The 27,589-nt window shown below is 45.5% G+C and overlaps 1 protein-coding gene across 1 annotated transcript in view; it reads left to right on the top strand.

Annotated features, from left to right (window-relative positions):
* Positions 1-15,435: 15,435 nt before the first annotated feature.
* LOC146184239 (uncharacterized) overlaps positions 15,436-27,589 on the top strand; it is a 203,027-nt gene continuing 190,873 nt past the window's right edge. Inside the window, exon 1 of the mRNA XM_084608511.1 lies at positions 15,436-15,627. Coding sequence (XP_084464637.1) covers positions 15,513-15,627 — 115 coding nt within the window. The 5' untranslated portion in view covers positions 15,436-15,512. The remainder of the gene's footprint in view (positions 15,628-27,589) is intronic.

Here is a 27,589-nt window from a genome sequence, read left to right as displayed (position 1 = left end):
TTAAGAAGTCTCGGCTGCTGCTCCACAAAGTAGGAAATGGTTGCACAAGCGCCAAAAAATAGAATGTGGCGTTATTCGACCACAATGCCATGGTCGCAGTAGCACGTAACAATCCGCTGGTCACCCGCTCCTTCTTTGAATAAGAAGATGCTAGCGATGCCACTTCAGCTACCGAACAAGAAAGGCAAGCGCTGTACCACTGCCAGAGCCAATGACCGTACATCCTCTAAAATATCCAAAGGCTGCCCCTAGAAAAAAATGGTACCAAATTTCTCGTTTGTACCGGTCGGCGGCCTTGGTGTGGATCTGTTAGACCGGAAGTGGTACGTCACAACGAACTGAGCCCCCGGGCTAAAACAGGACTATGGTTCGTCATGTGGGCACACCTTTTTCCGACAGTTCTTCAAGAACTTTTCCCGCCTCCCAGAAACTTTGAAGATGATTATAAAGGCAGACGTGTCATTTAAGTGGAAGGCACCGCAAGCAAGGTATATGTACTATGGTAGCGAAGGCTCCATGGTACATATACATGGCGGCTCATGGGCTCCAGCGACCAATGAAAATTGGGGGGCCATGACGTCATATGACGTCACGCATACGTTCACTTTGGCGCGAACTATAAAGCTTTTTTTAAAAAAACGCCGCGTTGCATTGACGAGCCTGCATCTTTTGAAGGTTGTTGCCTTTCAGCGCGCGCCAACCTTTGCCATCTAAAAGAACTCGAGTTTCTGTTGTTTACGCCCTTTTTTATAAGCAGTTGCTCCAGCACGATCAAAGTGGTTGGCAAAGGTGGCGGCATAGAAAGGCAGCAACACTTCCAAATAGAGACCACGCATGCAAATTCATAATAAAAATACTGCTGCAAGTCATGCAAGTACTTTGGCCATTTACTTTGTCCCTTAGCACTGTAAGGGGCGGTCCAGAAACACTGGTGCAACGGGGCAGTCGTGCCAAATTCGCAACAGAGTGTACCAAGTGAACAATTATGGTTTTCATATCCATGGTTTATTGCATCAACCGATAAAATACAGCAACAAATCACAACAATAAAAATGCATGACGCAGACAGCACAAACAGTAGCACTGTTTAAGCGGGTTAATCATCTCAATGATCACAGCCGAGGCATGGAAAAGGTTTGAAGTGCCTGCCACAGAACGAAACATGCATGCACAGAAAACAAAGCTATGACAGCTGCAGTTGAAATAAAAATGCCATGAATTAGTAGGTGCATCAAAACATACGTGGAGCATAGAGCACTGGGATCACTCTTCACATTTAAATGCTTCGGCAGAAAGTATACAGCAGTTTTCAAGGCAATTTCAAGGTTGCACCAGTCCAGACAGCTTTAGCATCAATAAACGTGCTTAACACAGGAGCATTAGAGCATACATTGAGTCTGTGTGCAACCTCCAGATCTGCTCACCGTGAAAGTCAGCCGGGAAGCGGTAAGACACCGACGGTTGAGTCCACGCTGTCACAACGTGCCACAGAGCATCGCTTCCTCACTTTGTGCGGGCTCATCTTGCGATAAAACGCTAAGCGCAATACAATTCTGCAAAAAGACTTCGAACTGCCCGCACCACGAATTGGACGAAAGCAAAAAAACACTGCTGCAGGGGATATTAAATCTCACCAAACGGCGACAGAGCAGCGACCAGCAAGAACGTCGAAATCTTCGCAAAAGGGGCATTTTAAGACTTGCGAACTAAATCAAGCTTTCCCGGGCGCACCAAGGCCCGCACCACAGCAGACGAGTAGCAGACAGCGATAAGAAACCGTTTCGTGCTTCGTCAGCTTCGTTATCTCCGTTGCCTTGGTTACCTCTGGCAGCGCCTCCTGACCGATGCAACATCAAGGGGGTGGGGTGATAAGAGTGTTGCAAGATTAAAAAAAAAATTACGAATGCATTTATAAAATACCTTACCTCATTGACAAGCGAAGTTATAAAAACGCCTATTCTTTTTATGTTGACTGATACTTTTTAATTTGTAGTATAATTTCTTAATCTGAGTGGTTGGCCCCCCGACCTGTGTCTATGCTGCGGTACCGCTGAACCGCTTTTGGGCCCAGCCTTCGCCACCATTCTACTTCCGCCATGCCGCAAGCAGAAGCCTTCAAGGAACTTAGCGCCGCTTACGAATCCCATCCTGTTCCCGGGTACTTCGACAAAAATGGCTAGAAAGAAACTGATACCGACGCAAGTAGCATTGGTCTAGGCGCAGTTTTGGTTCTGAAAACTGATGGACATGATAACGTTATTGCGTACGCAAGCCGTTCGCTCTCAAAATCCGAAGAATATTACTCGACGGCCAAAAAGGATTGCATCGTGATCATCTGGGTAACGTCGAAGTTCGATTCGAAGTTATACAGTCGATCATTGAAGGTAGTAAGCGATCAGCATGCGTTCTGCTGGCTCGCCAAATTGAAGGGCTGATCCGGCCGCCTTGCGCGATAGAGTTTGCGTCTCCAAAAATTCGGCATTACAATAATCTACAAGTCTGGTTGCAAGCATTCCGACGCAGACTGCTGGTCCCGGGCCCCTAAAAACGCGCCCCCCAAAAGACGACAACGATGCCTTCTTAGGACCGATAAGCGGAAGCAGTTATTCGCTCAACAGCAACGCTCGGACCCTGAGTTGAAAGACCTAGCAGACTACTTAGAAGGAAAGCTCGCGTCCCCTCCTGCTGTGTTCAGATGTCAGTTTCCGTCCTACGCATTGCGAGACGGCGTCCTCATGAAGAATAACTTTGTGCTCAAAAGGACTACGTACAGTCATGGACAAAATTTTGCGGGATGCCGAAGCACCATTTTAAAACTGCCTTGGCGTCACTAGGCTGCATATGATACCATCGAGGTTACATTGGGTGATGAATAAAGCATGCGCGTCCTATACACGCTCGTTTGCCAACCTGATAGATTGTTTCGCATGAGCAGCTGCTTTTTCCGATCTCTTCTACCATGGCTTGGCCGCGGACGGCCTCTTTTCGCCGCTCGCGTTCGTGAGCCTCCGTACTCAGAGCGCGGCCCGGTGACTGCGATGATTGAAGCTTTCCTGGTGCCGATCATATTTGACCCTGTTATATAAGGAAATAAAGCGCTTTTTTCCTATCGCTAATCATCTTTTTTCCTGAGAGTGAGGCCGGGGTTTTTGGAAACAGTTCGTTGTAGTCTGCTATCAGCTGCTTTGTCAACGATTAGGGTTACGATTAAAAAAACTGGGAGTTTTCACCTTAAAAACCAGGCTTAAATGCGACGGGCTCATTGAATGTGCCCGTCATCACAGGTACCGGAATGCGTGCAGTCTACTGCGGCTGACGAGTGCAAATGGCGAAAAGCGGCCGCCTGCAGACAAGCTCAGAAAAAGCGTCTGTCCAAGCAAAACGAGCTATAAGACAGGCCAGCGGGCGAGATATAGGACGCGCATGCGCATAGGCATCACCCAGCGTAACCTCGGCGCTATCATATCGCCGCCTAGTGACGCCAACGCAGTTTTAAAACGGTGCTCCGGCATCTCGCAAAATTTTGTCCATGACTGTACCTCCTCGTGACTAACGAACTCCGAAAAGTAATTTCGCAGGCCTTCCACAATGAGCCGACAGCGGGGCACATCGGGATGTCGCGCAAGTTGCATCAGATTTAAGAGCAGTTACCTGCCGACGTTGCCCATTACGTGAAAACGTGCGTGAGTGCCAGCGGCGCAAGACATCCCCGATCAGACCTGGGCTACTGAACCCCATACCGCCCGCATTGAAATCCTTTCAACAAATTGGGATGGATCTGCTCGCCCCTTTCTGACTTCATCTAGTGGTAACAAGTGGATGATCGTTGTCACTGACTACGTTACCTGCTACGCCGAACAAAGGCACTGCCCAATGGTACCGGGGGAGATGTCGCGAACTTTTGAAGTGAAAAGCTTCACTACAAGGGTAGAGCCGAGCTTCGCGTATGCCGTATGCCACAACCGAGTGACGTCACAGCCAAAGCGAGCAGCGCAGTCCCCTCGCTAAACTCTACCGGCGTTGACTAGCAACGCTTAAAAAGTGTGCGACTGCTCAATAAAATAAATTGCCTCCTTCCCGGAATTGAACCTCCATCGCTTGGATCCCCAACCGAGCTCTTTACCGCTGTACCACGCACCGGGTTTTTTTTCTTTATTGCATGAAAATACTTCGAGCAATTTAACCTGATCGCATACCGCAACCTGTCAATACACAGTTACACCAGCATCGAGCTCTCACTTTGGCTACACAGGAACACATCTCAGATGTCATCAGAAAGACATTGCAAATTTGTGCTTGTGCATTATAGACAGCTCCCTACTCATCCATGCCTGGGTTTGTCGCCTACCTGATGAGATCTTAGAATCTCAGCGATGCCACGTCCCGGGTCGTGAAACGCTGTTTATAATTCATGAGATCTTCATGAGCAGGGAGCTATCTCTATTTGCACGAGCACAAGTTTGCAGTCTTCCCGATTTCTAAGATTATATATGTATTGCAGGTGTTGCATTGTGCAAGAAACAAAGTACAGTCTGTGCATAGAACTTTTGCTACTTTTGTGTGTCGCTCTCAGTTGGAGTTTATGCGTCGAGATAATTTGTTTCTCCCTCCGAAGGCAGGTGGAGCTGGCCTTCAGCACCCGTTTGTACATCAGCTTGTTTATTTATTTATTTATTTTACCCTCAGGGCCGTCAGGCGTTACAGAGGAGAGTGGGTATAACATATACGAAGAGACACAAAAAAGCAGAAGATAATAAATTAAAAGTAGTACAGGCACACCTTATATAAAATCTATAACAGCATTTCGAAAGGCAACAGCATCAGTAATTTCAGCAATATTATGGGGAAGGTGATTCCAGCTGACAAGTTCTAGGTATGAATAAATTATGAAAACATCTTTTGTGACAAGGGGGGATGCAAACTTTATGGTGGTGATCGATGCATGCTGAAATATATGTTGGTCTTTTTAATAACTTGTCTTTAAGATAAAGATTATGATAAATCTTGTGAAAAGTACACAAAGAAGCTATTGACCGGCGATGAAAAAAAAAGGGGGAGAGAAGGGTTGACTTTCATGGCAGTAACACTACTAGTGCGATGATAGTTGGAAAGTATAAAACGACAACCGCGGTTTTGAACAGATTCTAAGTCAGAAATGAGAGATTCAACCCCGGGGTTCCAGACCGATGCCGCATAGTTTAATTTAGAGCGGACCAATGTTTTGTAAAGTAGTAATTTTAATGAACTTCGAGCACATGAAACATTTTTTCGAAGATATCCAAGAATGCGGTTGGCATTATTTAGGATGTAGTCAACATGGGTTTTCCACGAATTGTTAGAAGAGACGGGAATGTCCAGATATTTATAAGACGACACAGTTTCAAAAGAGATGCCATTAATGTGGTAGGTAGACTGTATTAGACAGACGAGTAATGGGCAAATGTTTGCATTTAGTAATGTTTAGCTTCATATTCCACAGGCGACACCATTGACTGAAGAACACCATTGACTGAAGAATATCTGACTGAGGAACAGATACGCCGTTATCATCTATAATTTCGCGGTAAATAACACAGTCATCAGCAAAAATACAAGCGGAAGACAATATATTAGTTGGTAAGTCGTTTATATAAATGACAAAAAGGAGGGGCCCAGGGACAGAACCCTGAGGCCCACCAGAGAAAACAGGCGAAGCATCTGAATTAACGTTATTGGCTGTTACGAACTGACTTTGATTAGAAAAGAAAGAATGCAACCATGCAAGTAATGTGGAATCAGAGTTAAGGCATTTTAGTTGAAGGAAAAGAAGCTCATGAGAAACCTTGTCAAATGCTTTTGAAAAATTCATATACAACCAGCCTGATACCCACGATCTAGAATGTAATGCAAGTCATTTGTGAAACATATGAGTTGTGTTTCGCATGAAAATAATTTACGGAAACCGTGCTGGACATTACTGAAAAAGCGATTAGATTCCAAAAAGGTAATAAGATGAGAATAGATGACATGTTCCATGATTTTACACGGAATGCTGGTGAGCGATACAGGGCGAAAGTTATCAGGGCAATGTTTATCTCTGGACTTGTGCAGTGGAATCACCTTGCCGACTTTCCAGTCATCGGGAATGCAACCTGCTTACAAAGACTGGTAAAATAATTTGGTAACTGAAGTGTACATCTTTGTATTAACAAAGAATTTGGAAATAGTATTATCGACGCCACAGGAAGAGGAAATCTTAAGGTTTTCAATTATTCTCAGAATACCAGTTTTATAAAAAAAATTGGATCCATGGGAAAAGCATCAAGAACAGGACACTCACGATTGGTAGGGGAAACATTGTCAGAAAAAGCACTAACAAAAACACTAATAAGAACACTCGCACATTCGTTAGGTGAAAATCCAACACCGTCAGAAGATCGAAGTAGTATTGATGATTTATCTTTCTGGTTGACAGTGTTCCAAAACTATCCACGATGATTAATCAGTAGAGCAGGCAAGGTAGTGTTAAAGAAGGGGTTTTTAGTTTTTTACAGCTAGTTTGTACTCAGCGGCCGTAGAAAGGTAGGCATTCTAACGTTGTTGGGAGGTTGATAATGAGGGAAAGCGAAACAAACCTTTTTTCTTGTTGGATAGCCTTTTTTGAAGTGTTGCTAAACCATGGAGATTGGTAATTGCACCGCAAATGTCTTAGCGGCACTAATTTATCAGCGAGACTTTCAACATTGTCCCTAAACAACTGCCAGTTAGTGTCAACAGAACGCTGTGAAAATTCTTGTAAATAATTGTTCAAAAAAAAGAGCTTGTTCATGATTAATGGCATCATAGTAGGCCCTTTTTGTAATCTCTAATAGACTTGAAATGGCTGCGGCGATTAGGAATATGAATCTTTACATCGAAGTGAAGCAAGGAGTGATCACTAAGACCAGGTAAATATGAGATAGACGAGATAAGATCCCTCGCGTTAGTTAGTACAAGGTCTAATACATTAGATGAAAACTGGCGTGGTTAAAGTTGTTTTAGTAACCAACTGTAAGAGGTTGACGTTAAAACAGGTTCGCAAAAAGTTGTTGCATTCAGTGGAAAAGGGGCAAGGATAAGGCAATGTATTAGCCCGCACGATACTGGGATAATTGAAGTCACCAGCTAGAAGGAGCGGCGCACCCGGATAACGTACTGAGATCATGTTCAGAGCATCATGCAAGTCATCAACGAAAGATGCGCATGAAGACGGGGAACGGTAGCATATTCCTAGAATAATGGAAGAATAATGGGGAAGACACGATATTATCGGCGATGGCTATTAGGACACCTCCTCCACTTCTTTCACCTCTATCAGAAAGATAAACATTGTAAAGCTTCTTGCAATGAAACAGTTCCCTGCTCTCTATCTTAGCAGAAAGCCACGTTTCTGTCAATAATACAACATCGGCATCACGTGAATCAATGACAGTTTAGATCTTCCCGCTTAGGTATTATACTTCTTACGTTTTTAAAAAGAAATGATAGTGCTGTCTTATCACAAGGCGTCCGTCCACTGCCCCTTCCGCACCGCTATGGTGAAACCCGTGGCGAGATAGGCGTAGCACGAGCTGAATCTTGGTGAGGGGCCGATAAAGATCCCGGTGGGTCAGCTTGCTCAAAAACGCTACCATGAATAGGGTCATAGCCGCAGCATTTCATTACTAAACAATTTATTATACTACCTCAGCTTATACTTCAAGTCAGCCTCCTTCGTGAACTGCAGAAGCTTCTTCCTGGCCACTCTTGTCTGCAAAGGATAATCTTCACTTAGAGTCACCTTTTTATCTTTAAGTTTGGCGGACTGGACTAGGATTTGTTGTTTTGTTTTGAAAGACATGAACTTCACAACAATCGGACTACATTTTTTGTCAGAGAAAACGCCAAACCTGTGAACTCGTTCAACCACGTCCTTTGTAAGAACAGGAACAAAGCACCTGAAACTAGGTTCAATAAATTTTCTTCCGATTCATCTCATGTTTCGGACATACTGTCGGGTATACCATAGAACAGAAGATTGTCCCTTCGCTGCCTGTCTTCCAGCTTATCTTGTTATTTTCATTGACAAGCTTATCCGTTAGCTCACGCAAACTGCGCAATTCCTCATGGGCACCATCACTGGCAGATGATTTGAATTCGACTGCCGATAGTTTTGCGTCAATATCGGCAGTACTTCAAATCATATATTCCTGATTTAGTTTCATTTCATTTATAGAGGCTATTAAGTGCGATTGCTCTAACTCCATTTTAGCGGTCCTTGAACTAACGCCTTCTAATAGCGTCAACATGTCATTACCCAGTAGAACAAAACTATAGAACTGTCAAAAATGCGACAAAATATCCTGTAGTTTTGTCGTAACCATCAGACTTTTCGGTAGTTCTGTAGTTTTTCTGTAGTATATTTCTGTTGTCTGTAGTTCTGCAGCAGCTTTATGTTGTAACTGTAGACCTTTCTGATGTTACTACAGAATGTTCTGTTGTGACAACAGGTTTCCCGTCAAAAACCGCACAGAAATTCTGTCGTAACATCAGAATATGTTCTGTAGTTTTTTTCGACTGGGTAAGCTGTTTCTGCAAAGAATTATCAACAGTGCCGGCTCTGGACCGCGTGACAACACCAGCGCCCTTTCCAGATCCAGTGATAAGTTCAATATCCCCCGACACCAAAAGCAGTTGTGTAGAAACATCGAAGCACTGGACAAGTAAAAGCAATAGCATTCCCGGGCGTGGGAACAGCAGCAGACACCTATTGCTCGATTTCTTAGCGAACATGGAAACATTACCAACCTGCACGAAGAAACGCACGCTGTGAAACAGCCGAATGACGACACTGTCCCCACGCCCACTGAAAAGCGCAGGCCACTGCCGTCCATTTTCATCCAGGCAGGAAGGTGATGTCATGGACGATGCGCAGGGCTTATGCGATGGAGCTATGGTAAAGCAGGGTTTCCAGTACTGGTCGTGGTCCACGCTGTCAACTTGACCGTCGGCAGTCACAGGCGCAGCCGGGATGGTATCAGCTGGCGCCCTAGATCCGTCACTGAGTTCAAAGACTGCCATTATTTGCACGAAGAAACGCGCGCTGTGAAACAGCCACATTACGACGCTGTCCCCACGCCCACTTACCTGCGATTGGCGTGCGATTTGAAAGTACCAGAGACTAATATAGTTAAGTCGCTCAATTAGAGTGACGTCAAGGATGTGACGTCACCCATTTGCCATCAGCTATGAGGACCTAGCGGGAACAAGTGCGCTCCAACGCCGCCGGGCGGCGCTTACTGCCTTCCGCGAGTGACAGATGCTGCCCCGTTCCTTTCCTGTAAACGAATTATATAACGCCGGTGAACTTAGACGCGCTCGACATGGAAGCCAAGGAGAGTTTTGCTGCTGGAGAACGGCGCAGAAGATTGAGAAAAAACTTCTTCTGATCCTGGGGTAGTCGCTGCTTTTCGCTACATATATCAAGGCATAGCAGAGCTAAGCCATATTTCATTTCTCGTCGAACAAATTCTCTTGTGACACGGCGCTCCAGAAGTGCTCCTCTCAGACGGGGGGACGGCATTCACGACGGAGCTGATGCAAGCTGCCCTGGAATACAGCCATACAAGCCACCGACGAACAACGGTGGAACATTATCTCACAAACTGACTTACGAAGTGTCTCAACAAATATCAACAAAACGATTGCGGACATGATTGCCATGTAAGTCGATGCCGAACACCAAAACATGGGATTCCATCCTGCCTTAGTGATTTTCGCGTGTAGCCCCGCCGCCAAGGAGACAACCAGGGCGATTCTGTTTAGTATTTCGTGTGGCAGAGAGCCCACAACACTACACGCAATGCTACCGCACGTCCCAGACGAAGAAAACATCGCTTTGCCGCTAATCTTCAATGTGCAAAAGAAGCACCAAGGCTCGCCCGAATGCGCATTAGAGATCAGCAGCGAACCGCCGCCCGACGTTACAACTTACGACAACGCGATGCTGAGTACAAGCAGAGAGATCATCTGGGTTTTGACGTCGATTCGCCGCCGTGGACTCAGCAAAAAGCTTTTACGCCGATACTTCAGCCCCTACAAGGTGCTTCGTCGAGTAGGACAATTAGACTACGATGTCACTCCCGACGGCCCGACAGCATCCCAGCGCCGCCGCGGGCACCCAGCAGTTGTGCATGTTGTATTCCTCAAGCTGTATGACACGCCCTGTCTCCTCCTGTTTAATTTCCAACGTTTATGTTAACTCCTGTCTATTTTGATACATCGAGGCGATGTTTCTATAAGGGGGGAATAATGCTGCGAATCACTGATAGCTTTATTCTGTCGACAGCTGCCGGCATGCTGTCTTATCACTGATTGCAGCGCACGAGACGATTCTTTATTCCTTGTTTCTTCATGCTCTTTGTCGCGAGACGCAGCCTTATCATTTTCTTTGTTGCGCAATAAGCACCGAAAGGTCTCGCGAAGATTTCAGCTCCTCGCGTGTGTTTTTACATTGTTCCAGGTTAAGCTAGTAATCATTTGCGGCTTTGTCTAGATGTTTTTTCGGTGCCTTTTAATTTAGCGTTGATGGGTGCGGCGGGAATTTTCTTAGTTCGATGACCAGAGTTCACGTTTCATGCTACCGTCACCACCGTGTTGCTTAGTTCTTTTGCGGGTGCAAGTCAGCCTAGAAAAAGGGTTCATTTCAGTACTATCACGCGGTGCCTTTTTGGTGTCCATGGCCTTGTCAACACCACGTGACAATATAACAGACTTGCTTGACACCATGCAGGGACGACCCCAATATAACACAATAAAATGAAATAATGTAATACATAAAGACAACTGCATACGCACAGTAATGATACAATCAAGCATGTGTTACAATACTTGTATGTACTGCACGAACACATCGCAAACTTTAAACACACAACGCCCTCGAAACAGCAAGAAACGTTTCCACATTCGGACTATTCAGTACCAAATTTGATACTCTCAGGTGGCAAATTTGATTACAATAAATTTGGTGCTTAAACATAGTACTATGAGCTTGATAATGTAGAAACATTTTTCCACTGTTTACACGTGTGCTTGTGCTGAAAACATGGGTGATATACTTATGACAATTTATTGCCAAAATTTGAACTCTACAGCTGTTCTCGCGTAGGGCGCCTCGATAGTAGCGCTGCCGTTCAGACGCGGAACTACCGAGGCACCCTACGCTCGTGTAATGTGCTAGCTGTCACGATCTCCAGAAAAGCCGGCGTCACACCTGTATCTCTCATGGTGACTGACAGAGTGATGAACGCCAGTTCGTATCGAGGGATTGATTATCAGCAATCGTTTATTGCGTCGTATATGATCTACTTCAGGCGAGAAGGTTAGTGTGAAAGGAAAAGTACCGTTGGGATTAACAGTTATCAAGAAACGTCGGAACGTTTAGGCTTGGAAGCAAAGGTAAACTCATGCACAATCAGATTTGATACATCCCCCTCCTGAATGAAGAGTTCACTTTGGAACCTTTCGTCGTCACTTGCTGAATTGTTCCAAGTTCTTCGTGTAGCCCGAGCGTTCCAGTTGTCTATATTTCCTCTGTGATCTTAAGATTCACGACGGCGGCCTCAATGCTATCGCAGGCAGTAACACGTTTATTGCCGAAATGTTTCTTGTAGACAACAGCACAGCCCATATGATAGCGTCATCATCTGAGATGTCACTCGATTCATCCTTCGATGCTTCGCGGTGGAAGTAACTTTCGTTCTCAGCAATAGCTGGCGGTTTCGCTGTGGCTGCTTATCGTCTGTCTGCTGATAATAATAGGACCTCGGCTCTGCTAGTCCTAACACTCTGGCCTTGCGTGACCATGCGCCCTTATTTATGCCTACCACGTCATCCTTGTGCAGGCGCTAGAGGGGTGCGGGATTGATGCTTGTCTATTCGTGCTTCGTCACCTCCACGATTGGTTGTTCGCGAAGGTCAGGCAGTGATGTCCGCAGGTGGCGTCCTTGAAGGAGGTCACCTGGAAACCGACCATCCCTCCTTAGCCTCTAATTTTTTTTCAAAGATCGTCTTAACAATTTGCACTCGTTTTTCAGCCAGACGATATGACCTCGTAAACTGTGAACTCGACATGAAGTGACGTGACTTAAACGGTAGGCTTTCGCGAACTGTGCGAATCCGCGACAGGAAACCAGGGCCCCGTTGTCCGTGCGTACCTCGTCGGGGATGCCGTAATATGCAAAGCCTCCACCTAGCTTTTGGATTACCGAAGTAGCCATGGTCTCGTGCAGCAACTCGACTTCTGGGAAGTTTGATACTACGCACATACGTAGTATCTGCCGGCGTACTTTAATAAATCTACTCGAATGCGAAACCATGCGGTAGTCAAGGTTGGACGCATCAGTAGTGGTTCTGAAGGTCGGCTATATGCAACCGTCTACAAACTACGCTTTTTTGAATTAGGGTTTCAATGCCACAAGCGAGGCCTGAAGTATAAAGCAGCTGTCATGCTCTTGATTTGCATTCATTTGTATCGAGATGAACCTCATGCATACGTTTGAGAATTTCTGGCCACTTACTTGCGGGAAACACAACCTTTTTCCTTTTTCAATATTATTCTGCTCATTACCGACAGCTCAAAAGCCACCGGTATAAGCTTTCCTGTCATATGTTTTCCTTCCGTAATACTGCAGGACAATCTTCAAGTGTAGATCTAACGCTATATGCTGTGCTAGCCGAGCCATTATATTTTCACTTACGGGTGCTGCCATGACGCTGATGACATAAACATTGACGTAGTCTGTGTCCGCCGCAGTGATGTCGCCAGTGCCATCTGCTGTCGATGTTAAAATGTCCTCCTGCTCAATCCGTTTTCCGGGAACAAACAGCAGGTTGTGATCATACTTCAGAAGTCTTAGGTAAACATTGTTCTCCCAGGGTGGTATATCGGCAAAAGCATCCTTGGCAATATGAATCAGAGGCCTATGGTGATTTCCAAGTAGGATTGACCTCTCATAAATGAAGTGGAAGAACTCACAACCAAATAAAATAGCAGGACCCTCCTTTTCTATCTGAGAATATTGTTGCTCCGTATCTATCAGAGCTTTAAATGCATAAGCTGCTAGCCTCGAGCCGTTCTCGTATATCTGCAGAAGAGGAGATCCAATACCGCTCTGGGGACCTTCTGACTTCTTTTTTGTTTACCCGCCTGGATCAAAAAGTAAGTAACAGATTCTCGCTTAGTAATCCTTATATGTCTCTCCACTTCATCATGATGCTGTGTCCAGTCAAATACGGCTTGCTGCTCGATAAAAGATCACAACGCTGCCTTTTTCTAGCCAAGTGATGGCAAGTATTGGTTGAAGTATTTAAAAACGACTAGAAACCTCTGAACTGCAAGCTTTTCATCTTTTTGCAATGTTTTTGGCCTCGCGGTGTAAAACTATGTTATGAAAGACGAAGGGTATGGTCAAATAAGTCAAAAAAGGTTGGATGAATCATTGAAGTCCAGGAGTGAACGATGATGCTGTCCCTACGTCCAAGCGGCATATGACGACGTATTAAGGGGGAGAGACAAGCTGCCATGAGGTATCGGATCGGCGTCGACTTCAGCGCTGAACATTCCTGCAGTAGATGGTGGATGTCGGTTCCAGAATCTTGAGACTTGCAGACGGGACACCCAGGCTGTGGATACAAATCTCAAAACTAAGGCCGCTTTCGAATCACTGCAGGTGTTATGACAACCTCAACTTGAACTCTTCGAAGTGCAACCTCCGTTCCATGAGTTAGACCACAGAACAGGCTTACCGCACACGGAGGTATGATTGCATGTGTACAGTGTTGGAGGTGCTCCTTTCTTGTTAAAAGGAGGGGGGCATTATCGAATTTCCAGAGCTTTGGTGAGGACGAGGTTGGGGAGCAATGGCGGATAGCAGAAAGCGTATAGCTTTGGAAACTCAGATCACGTGAAATCCATTTAATACGAATTGGCTGCAGAATTCCTGCCGCTAGACAACGCACATTTTGACAGATTTCTGCGCTGCCTCTGACGCGTCTAAGTAGCTTTGTCATCTGAAGGACATCGGTACGTGACAATACGAGCCGTGAGAAGCATAGGAATCGCGGTCAAGGAGCGAAAGGCCCTTGAACAGAAAGCAGCTGCGCTCAACAAAGGTGGAGGTTCCGGTAAATGGAATCTTGATGTCTTATTCAGTGCCGACTTGCAAGGGTAGTAAACTGCAGTTGTCACTTCGCAGGCATGGATCCTTGCATCAACGTTAATTACGATGGAACCTTGTATAGCCAGCGGGCATCTTGTGCTATAATTCGGCCGCGAAGTGACGATGCCGATTCCTGTATTTTTGGTCATCGTAAATCCGCTGGCTTGTTATCATTCAGCTGTACAGAACGGCAAGGAGAACAAACTGGCATTGGTGGCGGTAGAATGGAATGCGACGAAACAAGCCCTGAGAGTACATATTGCGTGAGAGAGGGTGACGCAAGCCTGGTAGCATAACGTCGTTGCTGTACCAGTTCATCTATTGTGTTCAACTTCGCGTTTGTTTTGGAGCGCCACGATTGCGGTGATACGAGGAAGGCAGGTGAAAATCTCATGGCCTCTTGATACCCCCAACCGCTTGAGCAATGGGAGACCTCGTTATCCAGCCCCGCCCTGTTGATTCAGCTGGCAGTAACGGGCAGGGGCCAGGAGATGTTGGGAACATATAGGTACCGCAACTAGGGAACCACCCCATCTGGGGCCTGCGTGCACCACGAATTTATTTCAGGCCCAATAAATGTTGCTTCATCAGCATCGATTTATAGCTTCAAGGCGATCCCGTTGTGCCCTTGTAAAACGTTCAAATGTTTCATCATAAACAAGGGGCGGCTGCACAACTGCCCGCATCAAGTTTTGTGCAACATTTGAGCGGGCGCCGCCCGTTTTTGCTGTAATGCGTCTGATCAGATCCCGAGACTGCAGATCGCCTGTTTTTGAGCGCAGCAGCCATGAAGTTCTGGTTCCTGATAACAAATTTTCAAACCTAATATTTCTGCTGTCGTACTTTCCTGAAGTGGGGTTCCGGACAGATGTAGACGAATTGGTGTTGCAGATCTGTTACGGCGCCCCCAGCGGTTGTCGACTACCATGAACGTACTTCTATTGGCGGAAAGTTTGTCCAATAAAAGAAGCATGAAAGGAGCCTTTTATCGCGCTTTGGCATCTGCACTAGACTGGCAACTAGGGCGAGATTTCGGCTGTCTCCTATGGCACTGATAATATTGCCCAGAAAGTTTATCTCTTACGCACCGTACTTGTATTTTTGTGCATTGGACGTCCCTCGCGCTGACTGCGCTGTTCTCAGAGCGCCAAGCAGCGCGTGGCATACTCCACCTTATCAGTTTCTCAAATCAGCACGTCGCCCACGTACACGCGTGCATACGCCTGGCATGTAATCAAAGGTCTCGTTTTACACCTTCTGAAATAATTCGCTAGCCGTTGCAGTGCCGAACGGCTGATGGAAGGAAAAGGTAGCGACCAAAGGGTGCGGCAACCGTGCACATTTGTGATGAAAATTCATCTAGCGGAAGTTGATGGAAGCCGGCGTCAAGACGAGGAAGAACTTCGCGCGTGTAAGTTCAGCCTCGATGTCTTCTGGGGGGGGGGGGGGGGGGGTATTTTATAATGCTCCCTTTTTAGAGATTTAGTTATCCTTCTCAGGTCTATGCAAACACGTACGTTGCATCTTCCGAACAAGACAGAAAGGCTTACCCAGTCCGTTGGCTCACTGACTTTTGGAACGATATGCTCTCGCGTCATACACGCGTCAGCTCATCCGAAGTGGTTGCTGCAGCGCCAACGGAATCCCCTGCGCAAGCTGTAGAATTGGGATAGGGTCTTCTTGTAGCACTATTTTGTACTCGCGGTGGATGTGTCCCGTTACTTTAAGAGCTGAGGAATTCTTAAAAGACGTCATTGCTTGCCGTGACGGTCCCGACGTGTAGATGAAGTAGCCGAAGGCGTTCGCCCGCGTCAAGTCCCAGAATAGCCAAGTGATCCTTATTTACCACGAAGAAAGCCGATGGAGATGTTTCGGTCACCGGTCATGACAGTTGCCGAGACTACGTCGCAATGCTTAATGATGCCACCATTATTAGCTCATAGTTACCATGCCGGATTTTAGGGGGCCGTCACTCAGCTTGAGGTCATTGAGAGTGTAATTAGGTTCGCTTGACATCCTGTATCTACCTTCACTGACACCTCTCTTGTGCCGATCGTCACTTTGACGAGCCAATCGCGGTCAGTGCCGACGGCACCAAACACGATGTCTAGAACGTCGAAGTTGTTCTCGTACTGTGCATAAATAAATTTCTGCGACTCGAGTCTGCTGTGCAACATATGGCGAAGTGGCTCTGTCCGTTGCATGTACGGCCTGTTAATTGTTCAAGTGCCGCGCGAGCGTCGACTGTCCGGTGTAGCGGCACTGAGCCCGAGCAGAGCGGAAATTGGGAGATAGAACGAGCAAGGGGGCGTAATCATGCTGTTGGAGCGAGTGCAGTCTGCTTGGCTGTTCAGCCCCGTCGGAAGCAACCCCTTGAATTACGTTTCATGCCCGTGTTCTTCGAGCTCTTGTTCTAACTGATGTATGCTTGTGGCTTCGATTGGTGCTAACTTGTAACATCAGACATATTACTTGTCCCTGCTTCCATCTGCAGGTACTTTCGCGAGAAGGTGTATTTTGGAAACAATCAAGTTTACGATATTTCATGTCCTCGACAATATTTTGGCCAATATAATGACTGCAAGAAATTATTGGGCATGTTGGGTTTTTTTTATTTCAAATGTGTATATTTTCAAGATATTTTTCGCAATATATGCACATATAGCGGATGAAAACTAGTACTGACAGCTTCTGCGCGTACCGATGCCTACGAGCTAATTGCGGCAGGGGCTGCTTCATACTAATCAGAACAGCCTAGCAGATGAAGCTCACTGCAGCAGCAGGAATTGTGGGCATGCCCTTTCCCTCGCTTGCCTTGGTATTTCCTGCGTTTCCCGGCGTAGCTGCGCCGGGAAGGCGACGCTCGCGCGGTACTCTTGAAGAATTGACAGGCTGTACGACACACTGCTGAACACTGAGCACCGTGGACGTGCATGTGATCTTTCCCACAGGGAGCATATGACTCCTTTCTGAGGTACATGTATTCTTATAAAAAGGTCCATGGGAATGCTTCGCACCGACTAGATGTGGTTCATTCCCTATACGAATTGATTTTTCTCAGTACTGCGTACACTGTTTCGAAGTACAGCGATTTTTCTAAGTTATAAGAATTGTTGCTTTGCCAGTGATGCGTAGTTTGTTTCTCGTTCCATGTTTTGTTTCGGCAAAGAATGTTGCCTGAACAGTCTGCCCATCTTTCTACATTTGACGCTTTAAGCCGGCACTATAACTATGTACAGGTTGCGATGCACGCTAGTGCTGACAGTCGAAGCATACCGACAGAGTTTCTTTGAAGAGAGAGGTCTTTGTCGCGTAGGAAGCTTGCAGAAATGCGGCGTCTATCGCAAGCAAGAAATTTGAAATGATTCTCTAAAGAAAGAACAGACCAGGTTCCTATTTTTTTCTAAAAGACGTGGGTATAAAGGTGGCAAGCCCCGTGACCCCGTGAACGCGCGCTGTTCTCGCTACCGAATCAGCGAGCACGACGGCCGCACGGGTCGAGCAGCGCGAACACTGAAAATCAACCACCCGTGCCCCAGCACTGAATACCCAGCACTTCACGCAAAAATAGCGTCCAGCAAGGCGACGCGCATGCACCTAGTTATCGCACTCGCTGATTCAAGTGTAGTCACTTCAGCGTCTGCCCCGCCGCGGTAGTACAGCTGTTAAGATGCCCGAATACTGTGTCAGAGTTTCCGGGTTCGGTCCCGACCTCGGCGGCTGCGTTTCGATGGAGGCGAAACGCAGTAGCATCCGTGTGCTGCGTGATTTTAGCGCACGTTAAAAAATCCCATGTGTTCGAACGGTGTGTTTCATAGCGTGAGTCGCTTTAAGAAGTTAAACCCTATAAACTAACCAAATCACACTTAAGCGTCCACGCACTTACGGCGTCGCTTTATGTCTCGGAGGCAGCTTTGAAACAGCGGTTCGTCATCTCATAATTTCGCCCGTGATTGTGCGGGACACGATTCACCTTTCAGATTTTGTCGAAAGACAGGCGTTTTAATGTTCCGGACTGCCACGCCCAAAACGCCAGCTGAGGCCAGAGGGCAGACAGGCTACTTGCCGTCGTTATCAATTTTATACCTTAAGAATACTACCTACTCTGCGAGTAACCTGCTTCCGTCCTCTCCGGACAGTTAGTGAGTACATCAACACCGACGTTATTCTAAGCTTTTGCGCTTTTATCTCCTATCGTAGTCAGCACACCACAGCTTTCCGTAGACGCATACTATACCGCTTAACACTGCGACGCTCACTCGCTTCGAGGAAACCGGTTCGAAAATACAGACAGGTTGTTCCTAAACCGGCACTGGACATTAATTTGTCGAGTAAAGTCACACTTTTAACGTACAAAACTTTCCGGCATAAAAATATCCGTGAATCAGAGCGTACGAACGCAAAATGACCCTAGATGCGACAGAATACAGGCGAGCTAGATAGGCACGCCGTCCACTCGCTGAGGCTTGATTTTCCCCCACCATCCTTCTTTCGTCTCCAAACAAAAGACCAGGTATTGCTTGTCTACGGAACAATGACTGATCCGGACGCGTTTCACAAACTTATCGATAGTACAAAAGTGCCGGGACGGTCCTATATAAATAACCTGAAGCGCTGTACAGTGGTGAGCAGCCTTGTCTCGAACGCGCCGACGGTGCTCCGCGGAGCAAGTCAGCGCCATCTAACGTTAGGCTCTGGGTTTGAGTTATGCGTCCCGGGCTCATGCGCCGCCAAAATAAAGCAGTGCCTGCTCGTGGGTTCTCGGCTTCGTTTCCATTCAGCGATTGCGCTTCATGCCGCCAGGTAAGGGCGTAATGATCGCGTAATGATATGTAACGGCGACCTGAAAACTAACGCATTTCGCGCGAATCATGAAGCGGCTAGGCAAGTGCAATGATATATCGTGTGATCACTGAGCTCAGAAGCAATTGCAAGTGATAACGGATGATCGCCCGTTTCAAACAAATAATAGCAAAGAGAGCGATAATTGGGGCTGGTTGGCTGCTAGGTGTATGTTTTCGTCCTGTCCGCATAAGGTTACGACCACGCACCATGCGCTGCAGGCGTCTCGCTTGAGGGCTTGTCTTTGGGCCGGGTTATCAGCTATAATGGACAAAGCATTTGGTATCCCTGCAGATATAGGAACTTTAATTCCTGCACGATAAAGTAGAGAGGCGGTGAGTGGTGCGTATGCAGGAACGCGTATTAACCCGCTATCAGTCACGCTTGCCTGGCCATCTCGTTACACTCGATAAACACGGCGTCATCGCGACGATCTGGCAACCATAACAACTTAACAAATTAGGGTGCCTCGGACAGCGGGCGCGCATCGAGGCACCGTATCACAAATGCAGGCAATGCGACCCTAGCGGCAAGAAACGTACTCCCAAGGCGGGGGCTGGATAAGGAAGTGATGAGGAGGCATCCTTCTGATTTGCCGCGCATGCGCACGGGACGCATAGCTCGAACCCATAGCCTAACGTTAGATGTCGCTGACTTGCTCCGCAAAACGCCGTCGGTGCGCTCTAGGCAAGGCTGCTCACGACTGTACTGCTGTGACTGTGCACATCGAAAGTCTATGGATGGACGGACGAACGGACGAGTAGAAAGAGGGAGGGAGAAACTGACGGACGGACAGGGTATGTGGTTGGCCAGGCGGATTGTTGACTGGAAATACGACTGAATGGAAAGGCGGAACTATTTGAATAAGGCAGTGGCGGAGCAGGCCAACTAGCCGTGAATTTCTGTGTTAATGCGAAATTAGATCTTGGCTAATTAGTGGCGTAATACCAGCTTGCCGTCAGTGCGTGTCACCAGAGCGTGTCATCACAACGTGTTCTTATTACCTGCTACTTAAAAAATATCCACGCCAGGAATCAAACCATCATCCTTCCGCGTCTCAGCCGAGCGCGCTAAGCACTACTGTACGCCGACGTCCTGCGAAAGTGTCCATAATTCATGTTTATCGAAAGACGCTGAGAGTGTGAGGGAAATGGAAGATAAAAAAGAATAAAAATATCGAATATTACATGTAAAAAGAATAAAAATAAATTACTCATGTACTGTCACAACAACAGCAAAAATGCTCGCACTTTCGAATTTCTTCAGTGCAGGTCTTGCAGTGCTGCCAGGTTATTTTGCACTTGCGCATGCCTCAGTTAGCCAAAAATAGAATACTTACTGTTTGATTGTCGCTAATCATTAAGTGTGTACATTTATTTCGCCATCTTTTAACTTCAATATTTTGTTAAATCATCCTTCTTGCCTGTAAATTCGGGGTGGAACCCTTAACACAAAATTATCAAATGTTCATTTGTTTCTCTTCCTCTCAACATCCAGTGGATAACGTATCTTTTGGTAGGCTTGACTCGATACGTCCGAGTTAGTAAGTACCCCCTACCTTCGCACAACAGAGAGCCATCCCCAAATAATATTGGATATTTTCTGTGGTTATTTCCTGCTTAAATACTGTGGATGTTCTCAGCAAAACAACTACATCAAGTGTTTCGTTGTCACATTGTGCTGGGTTTTTCTGTATTAGTTTTTCGCAGACCTGTTCGTGTTTCTTTAATCTTATCTATATTGACAATTAGCTTTTCAATTATTGAGCTAGTATACTTAATTTCGTGTCGACGTTCCGCAAGTACAGGCGACGTGTAACTTGCTCAGCCTACCACGTTTCCTGAATTTCTCTCAGTCGCTGCTTCAATTTCATTTTGCTGCTTGATTCCCTACCTTAGAATGATGGCCGTCCGATGTCTCTTTGTCCCCCAGATCCGCGGTATTTCCATGCGCTCAACGCAATCCTTGTTTCCATTATGCTTAATTTCTAATCGGGATCGATTCTCTGATATTATGGACTGGAGCGCATTGGTAAATGTCGGAGTAACTACAACCACGCCTTTGCAAATTTCTCGACGCCTACCCATTGCGTTCTTCATTATAGCAATTAAAATTTTAAACGTTGCAGTGGGTGAATAATTTGTATCTAGGGCCAGCTGTGCATTATAAATCCACATATCTGCTTGATTTATCATATGAACGCATGATATATTGCGTGCCCTATAAATTATCATTCGTGTTTATATAATCAGTCTGAGGTATATACTGTAATGAAGCCTTACGATGTATCGTGCACTCCACAGCTATAACAGCAAGTCGTTTGATATCTTTGGTTTAATAGCGAAATAACCTGGTTTAAATTAGATTTTGGAAACAATATCGTTTATAATTATTTTTCAGTTTGGCAGTACTATTTCTGAACTCTTTAAATTCCACAGTGCGATATTTTTCATCACCTCTGCATTGATGCTATATTTAGCCGATTCATATTTTAATCTGTTAGGGTCCTGCTTGATTATTTCTCTACATTCTAAGCTACTTGTACTTATCTACCAGCTTCACCCTGCTATCATATATTATGTGGTCGTCGCCCTCTATATCAATAAAAACCTTTAGAGCTCATTGTTTCCAAACTTCGGATCTAATCTCTCCTTGTACCACAGATGTCTGTTATCCATGTGTCTCTATTATCCATGTGTCTCAATCCTAGTAATGACTGTTTAATCTATGCTTCTTAATTGAAGAAAACGTTTGGGGACTAGTGCAGTGTTCTCTGGTTTGGCATTCAGTCCTTGTAGCTGATTCAAAGAAAACAAAGGTGACAAGAACGTCCTTGTCTATAAGCTGATGTTTTACTCTTTTTACTTTTAACGATTTATTTTAAAAGAATAGTAACTCCAGCTTCCACCTGCAGTGTGTCCTAGAAACCCTCGAACTCCACTGTCGCATGCTTCCTTAATATTCAGAAAAGCTACTCATAGGGACCGGCATTTCTTTTCTTCACTTCGGTACCCTTAGTCAGTGAGAACAGATTGTCCTCTAACTCGCTTTGTTTTTTTTTGGAATCCGCTTTGCAGTTCTCCTATCTCACTGTCGTTATCCAATCAAGCCTACATTATGTCCTTTATAAAATAGTTACCTGCTTTTTATATGACTGTGGTTGTTTCTGTCGGCTTTCTTCCCTTGTTAAAATGAGACGCATCTTCCTTAGTGTTAATTTATTGAGGCTTGATCACTCACCGACAGTTAGCACTCCACCTACGTTATGTTCGCTTCTTATTTTGAGCCCAATTTCTTTATAACCTAATTGCGATGCCACTCACGACCTTTTACAAAATACATAGAACCTTCTTCTAAAGAATTTTGCTACTTTCCATTCCATTGCCTAAGTAATACCATTGTGCTAACCGATCTGTTTTTCTCCGATAGAAAACTCCTGAGATTTCGTTTTGTCATCACTATTTCTATGTTTCATTTTATCTTCTAAGCCCAGCCATCTGCCCTGAGTTGTAATTATGAACCTTGAACTAGGCTGGTCTGATTACTCTAGCAGTTGAGATGTCGAGAGCATTTTGTGATTTTAAAGATTTTTGCTTATTCCTGAAGACTGCTAGCAAACTTTCTTCTATTCTCCCTTTGACAAAAAAAAAAAAAAAGAATGGTTTCGTTCTACAATTTGGGAATTCATCTCATTTTTCGCTTAATGTGAACCCTTGTTTTTCCCCTCCGCATAAAATTTCAAGGCTCCTGGAAGCTTTCACATATTTCGATATTTCTCTGTGGCTCTCTTAACCCCTCGATCCCACCAGCTCTGGGGTTTCAATTTTTTTCGCTTTCGGCCTGACTCATACATTAGTTGGCTGTAGATCAAACAATCTTGTGAAATTCCTGTGAATCCATTCTGCTATAGCAACCTAGAAAACTACGGCCCGAATTTCTTCAGTTGCTACTTTATTGATGCTCCAAGTAAAATATTTAGTCTTGCGGTTCATTATCTTTCGTTCCTACATTAGTTACTTGTCTGAAGCCGGATTGGATACGCTATCGATCACTGATTAGACGTCTGGAGCCATATTCATTTATTTTAATGACTCCTATCAAATACATACCATGTGGCTATAGCGCATAATATATCATCAAATGCAGACTCCCTACCTTCCATGTTATGAACCTTTCACAGTCATCACTAGTGATAAATATCGCTACCGTATACATTTGAGACACATCCAGCAGCATGTTACCGGTCAATTCTGTGCATTCATCCGAATTTGATACGTGCGCATTGATATCCCCTAGTGTTTACCAGTTCTCAGTCTAAGGCTATACATTTCAGAACATCCAGCAGGATGTTACCAATCTAGTCTGTGCACCTATCCGGATTTTCTCTGTGCGCATTGATATGCCCTATTATAATTATCTCGAACCTATGTAATGAATTACACTTCCTATTTATTCTACCTACCCTTTTTGTTTTCTTCTTCCATTCTTGTTTCGGCGACAAAAATATAAAGAGTGCTTGCTCCCCTGGCATTTTTCTGTTAGCCATAATTCCTCTTTAAACTCCTGTATTTGCCTCTTCCTAAGCTGATGAATGAATGCATCATCTTACCTGATTTATGCTACCCTCAGTCTTGTTGAAATATTTGCATGCATACAGTTACCACGGGAGGGTTGCTCCCTATCCCTACGATGGGTGTTCACAAACTCATCCTTATTAAAAAAAAAATCCGATCCAAGGAAAGCTGCTCTTAAAATCTTGATGTAGGGGTTTTTGCGCTAAAAACCCCCCTGCATTGAGATGAACTACCAACTCGCCCGGAAGGAAGTCTTAATGCTGTTCTTAAAAGAACAGCAAGGTTAAATACTGGTCTCATTTGCAGGTAACAAATTGATACCACGCCAAAAGTGGTTTGCCCGTTTCCGGTATAGCACTGATTCGTAGATACAAGGCGCAAGAGTGGATAGGACGAAGAAATAATGGACACGAATATGGCCTGTCCTGTCTACTCTTGAGCCTTTTGTCTACTAGTCACGCACGAGCAAGGCCAGTGACCTTATTATTCTGTACAGCACTTATACCGATGAGACCGGCACTGTTTATCACCGACAACTTCCTTAGTCAACTCATCAGATCTTGCGATACCGCTTCATATCAGTGAGTCGGAGATTGAAGAAAAGCTTCTGTGCGTATGTCATCAGCAACATGAAAGAAAAATGTCCTCTAGGGGGGCATAACTTAAACAGAGCGGTAATCTCCGACGTAGGCAGTCTGAGCCACACAGCAGGCGACATACTACACGAAGTAGTTACGACGAACACACTATCGCTTCATACCGGCCAAATGTTAAGAGCACTGCAAAAGGTTGGTTTGTGGGGTTTAACGTCCCAAAGCAACTCAGGCTATGAGAGACGCCGTAGTGGAGGACTCCGGAAATTTCGACCATGTGGGGTTCTTTAAAGGATTAGCAGCTGGTGAAGCATGCAGTACGGAAATGATAAGTGTTGTTCAACCGTAGCCGAACCTGTTTATCCAGCTTTAGCTCTGTCACTGCAGGGGCCGAAGGCAACTGCTCGGCATACTTTTCTGAAGCTCACCATCATCCAATACGACGAAGTTAGGATTCAATTGAGAGCAATATGATCCAGCGATATTAACTTCTCGGCTATCAACACTTTGTCGGCGTGCAATAGTTTTCCATCTTTTCTTTCGGAGCTTAACTCAGCCACAGCAGGTGGTGGGCGTGCGCACTTCTATTAGCCTGGAATAGCACTCGTTTGCCAAGTGTTGGCTGTGCGGCTTCTCACGGTCAAATCAAAAATAAGCTTATGTACAGGATGACCCACTTCTAGCTATAACACAGTCATTGCTTTCAAAGCATCATTGCATCCGACCCCGCCATTCCATTAAGCTAGGCGACAGGCCATACGAAGCATCACCTGCGCGTCCCACTGTGCATATATCAATTTGCTTCGATATGCGCGTGCATCCGACGCAATGCTGCTTTGAAAGTAGTGACCGTGTTACAGCTAGAAGTGGATGACCCTGTACAACCTGAAGACCGATTTTAGCATCTAGTAAAGCTTAAGATCTAAAGAAACGCAGCGTGTTCTGCACACTATCTCCCGTATTCTTCACTGTTGGCAGTTCTAGGTGTGAACCAGCCTAGCTGTAGTGCGTTCAACGCTTGGCTCATTTAGCTTACGACACTGAAAACATTGTCAGAAGTGCATTAGTGTCGTCGTTGATCTGGTGACCCAGTTGAAGCTAAAAGACCAAAGTGACATTCGTTATCGTGCTACACATCTATCAAGAAGCAAAAAGTACGTGCGCTTGAAGTTGGAGCATAAGAAAATTGTACAAAGATTAAGAGGGAGCCAAGGTAGACGAGTGAAAGCTTCGAGAAGAGGACAGCCTTCGTCTGGCGAGGCGAAGACAAGTTTTGTTCTCCCAAACTCTGGCCTACAAGCGGAGGCTCTGTTTCAACACTGCATCGTGTTTCGTTTGCTTTATGTAGCTATCTTCTTTGCCTCTTTCTACCATATGCGTTATAAGACGAGGACAAAAAAAGCGATGACTGATAATTTGGATATTGTGAAATGTTTCTCGCATAATAGAAATGCGTAATAAGGATGCGGGGCATTTATGGCACCTTTTAGCGAGGAAAACGATTCAGCATTCTTAAATAGCAATTGGTTAACTAGGAACGGGATTTCCGCACCTGCGAAAGGTATGCACAGTGCGAAAGACCGCTGGACATGAAGACGTACGACATCGTCTCGGAGTTCTTGGCGTAGGGTAGTGGTTGGGGTATTCCATGCAGAAAATAGTGGTGTGAATTTCTGTGCGGACGCACAGCTTCTCCTTTATTATTTTTGATATTTTTGTAAGTAGGCATGTTATTTCCGAACTTTTTTCCAGACCGTATGCTTTTTAGCAAGTCGTCGTAAGCTACCACGTTATGTAAAAGTCCACCCAACGTAGATGTAAGGACACACCTTACAATGACTTACTAATGTGCTTGCGTGACCTAGAGGCAGTAGGTATAATTTGAAATTGATAGAAGGGTCCGGTCAGCTCGAATACATTAACCCTGCATGCCATCTGTGGTGAGGGGCCAGAGTTTGCAGCTCCTGCCAAATGGGCTGTGTTACGTAGCCGCTTCACGAAACATCACCTTACGACGAATTGGTGTCCAGTCGAACGTGTCAGTAAGGTGCCAGCTACACTTTTCCCAGAGCCATGTCCGCGATACTTCATTTGCAACACCGACAATTCAGAAAGTGCGTTTTCTGCAGAACGTGACCATTAGCGTTCGCACGGGAAAAGCAGATTTCCAGAGTGGGCCTTTCCAACCTCTATCATAAGGAAGATTGATGTCTTTGATTCAAGGAAAGGAAAAATTATAAACCACATCTTCTTTTTCCTGCAAGACAAAATTCAACCATTATTAAACTATGAAGTATTGCTTACAAGATTTACTCCTTCGGAGGGTTGCCTACCTAATACTATCGTTCACTGGTCACGTAACGTGCCTAGAGACGTGTTTATTTTTCTGCAGTTTTATTTTTGTTTTCATTACATTTTGTTCAGGAATAAACAGTTCGGTTAAAGTTGTCTCAAATTTGTCAAGCCTTCGACTTTAAACATGTACCAAATACAGATAGAGAAAGGTATTTATCGAAAGTGAAGACCGGGAGGTCGGCCGGTGGTAAAGAGACCCTGACCAGCTACAGTTTTTCTCAGATCCATTTCGGCTCTCTCCAGTTGCTTGTGCCTGTGGACTCAAGACACGATCATCACCACATAAGCAGATATATTGGGAACTGTTCTTTGTTTTCTTCCACTTTCCATCTTGTCATGCGACCGGTACCAGCTCGCGTTCCGTGTACATGAAATAGCTTCTCGCGAGCCACAGTCAGTAGCTTGTCAAGGCACTTCTTCTTCCGTTAAACAATTGTTTTTCCTTGCTCATCAATCTCCGAACCCTGGGTGACTCCAACCAAGGTGCGTGTGCAGCCTCCGGGTATCGCTTTTGTGATTCGGATTCGGCACCTATATCAGGGAGACAGGATACTGGCCGCGGTGACGCTCACTTCACATGATGGCTCCGCTGTGGTATTTGAGTATCTGATCAGCCCTTCATGTCTTCGAATGAGGCGTTGCGGTTCCCTGCATATCAACAATATACCGAAGTAGGCATCAGCATAGGTACTGGTATGTGCGGTTCAAGGTACTGAAGTGGCTGAGGCTATGAAGATAGGAATGCGAGTTAACTCGACTAGATGGGATGTTCGGCTTGCCGTGACATCATGCAGTAAATGGGAGGAACTTCAGAGTTTCGCCGCTATTGAAACGCGGACGCGGCTGCCAGGTTCGAATGCGGATGTCTTGGCCCTGTAATCGAGCACTAAGCCACTGAGTCACCACAGGGGGTTCTCTCCGGAGGTTCGGTCGCAGTGAATAAACGCGGCAGTTTTCTAAAAAGCACCTCCCTCAACACCGTTTATGTATGCGCGGCCTTCTTATAATG

This window comes from Amblyomma maculatum, chromosome 7 (assembly GCF_055883805.1).
Source record: "Amblyomma maculatum isolate TAMU_Amacu chromosome 7, ASM5588380v1, whole genome shotgun sequence".
Classification (NCBI taxonomy): domain Eukaryota; kingdom Metazoa; phylum Arthropoda; class Arachnida; order Ixodida; family Ixodidae; genus Amblyomma; species Amblyomma maculatum.
Note: the sequence above shows the minus strand (reverse complement) of the source record. Positions and strands in the feature narration are given on the sequence as shown.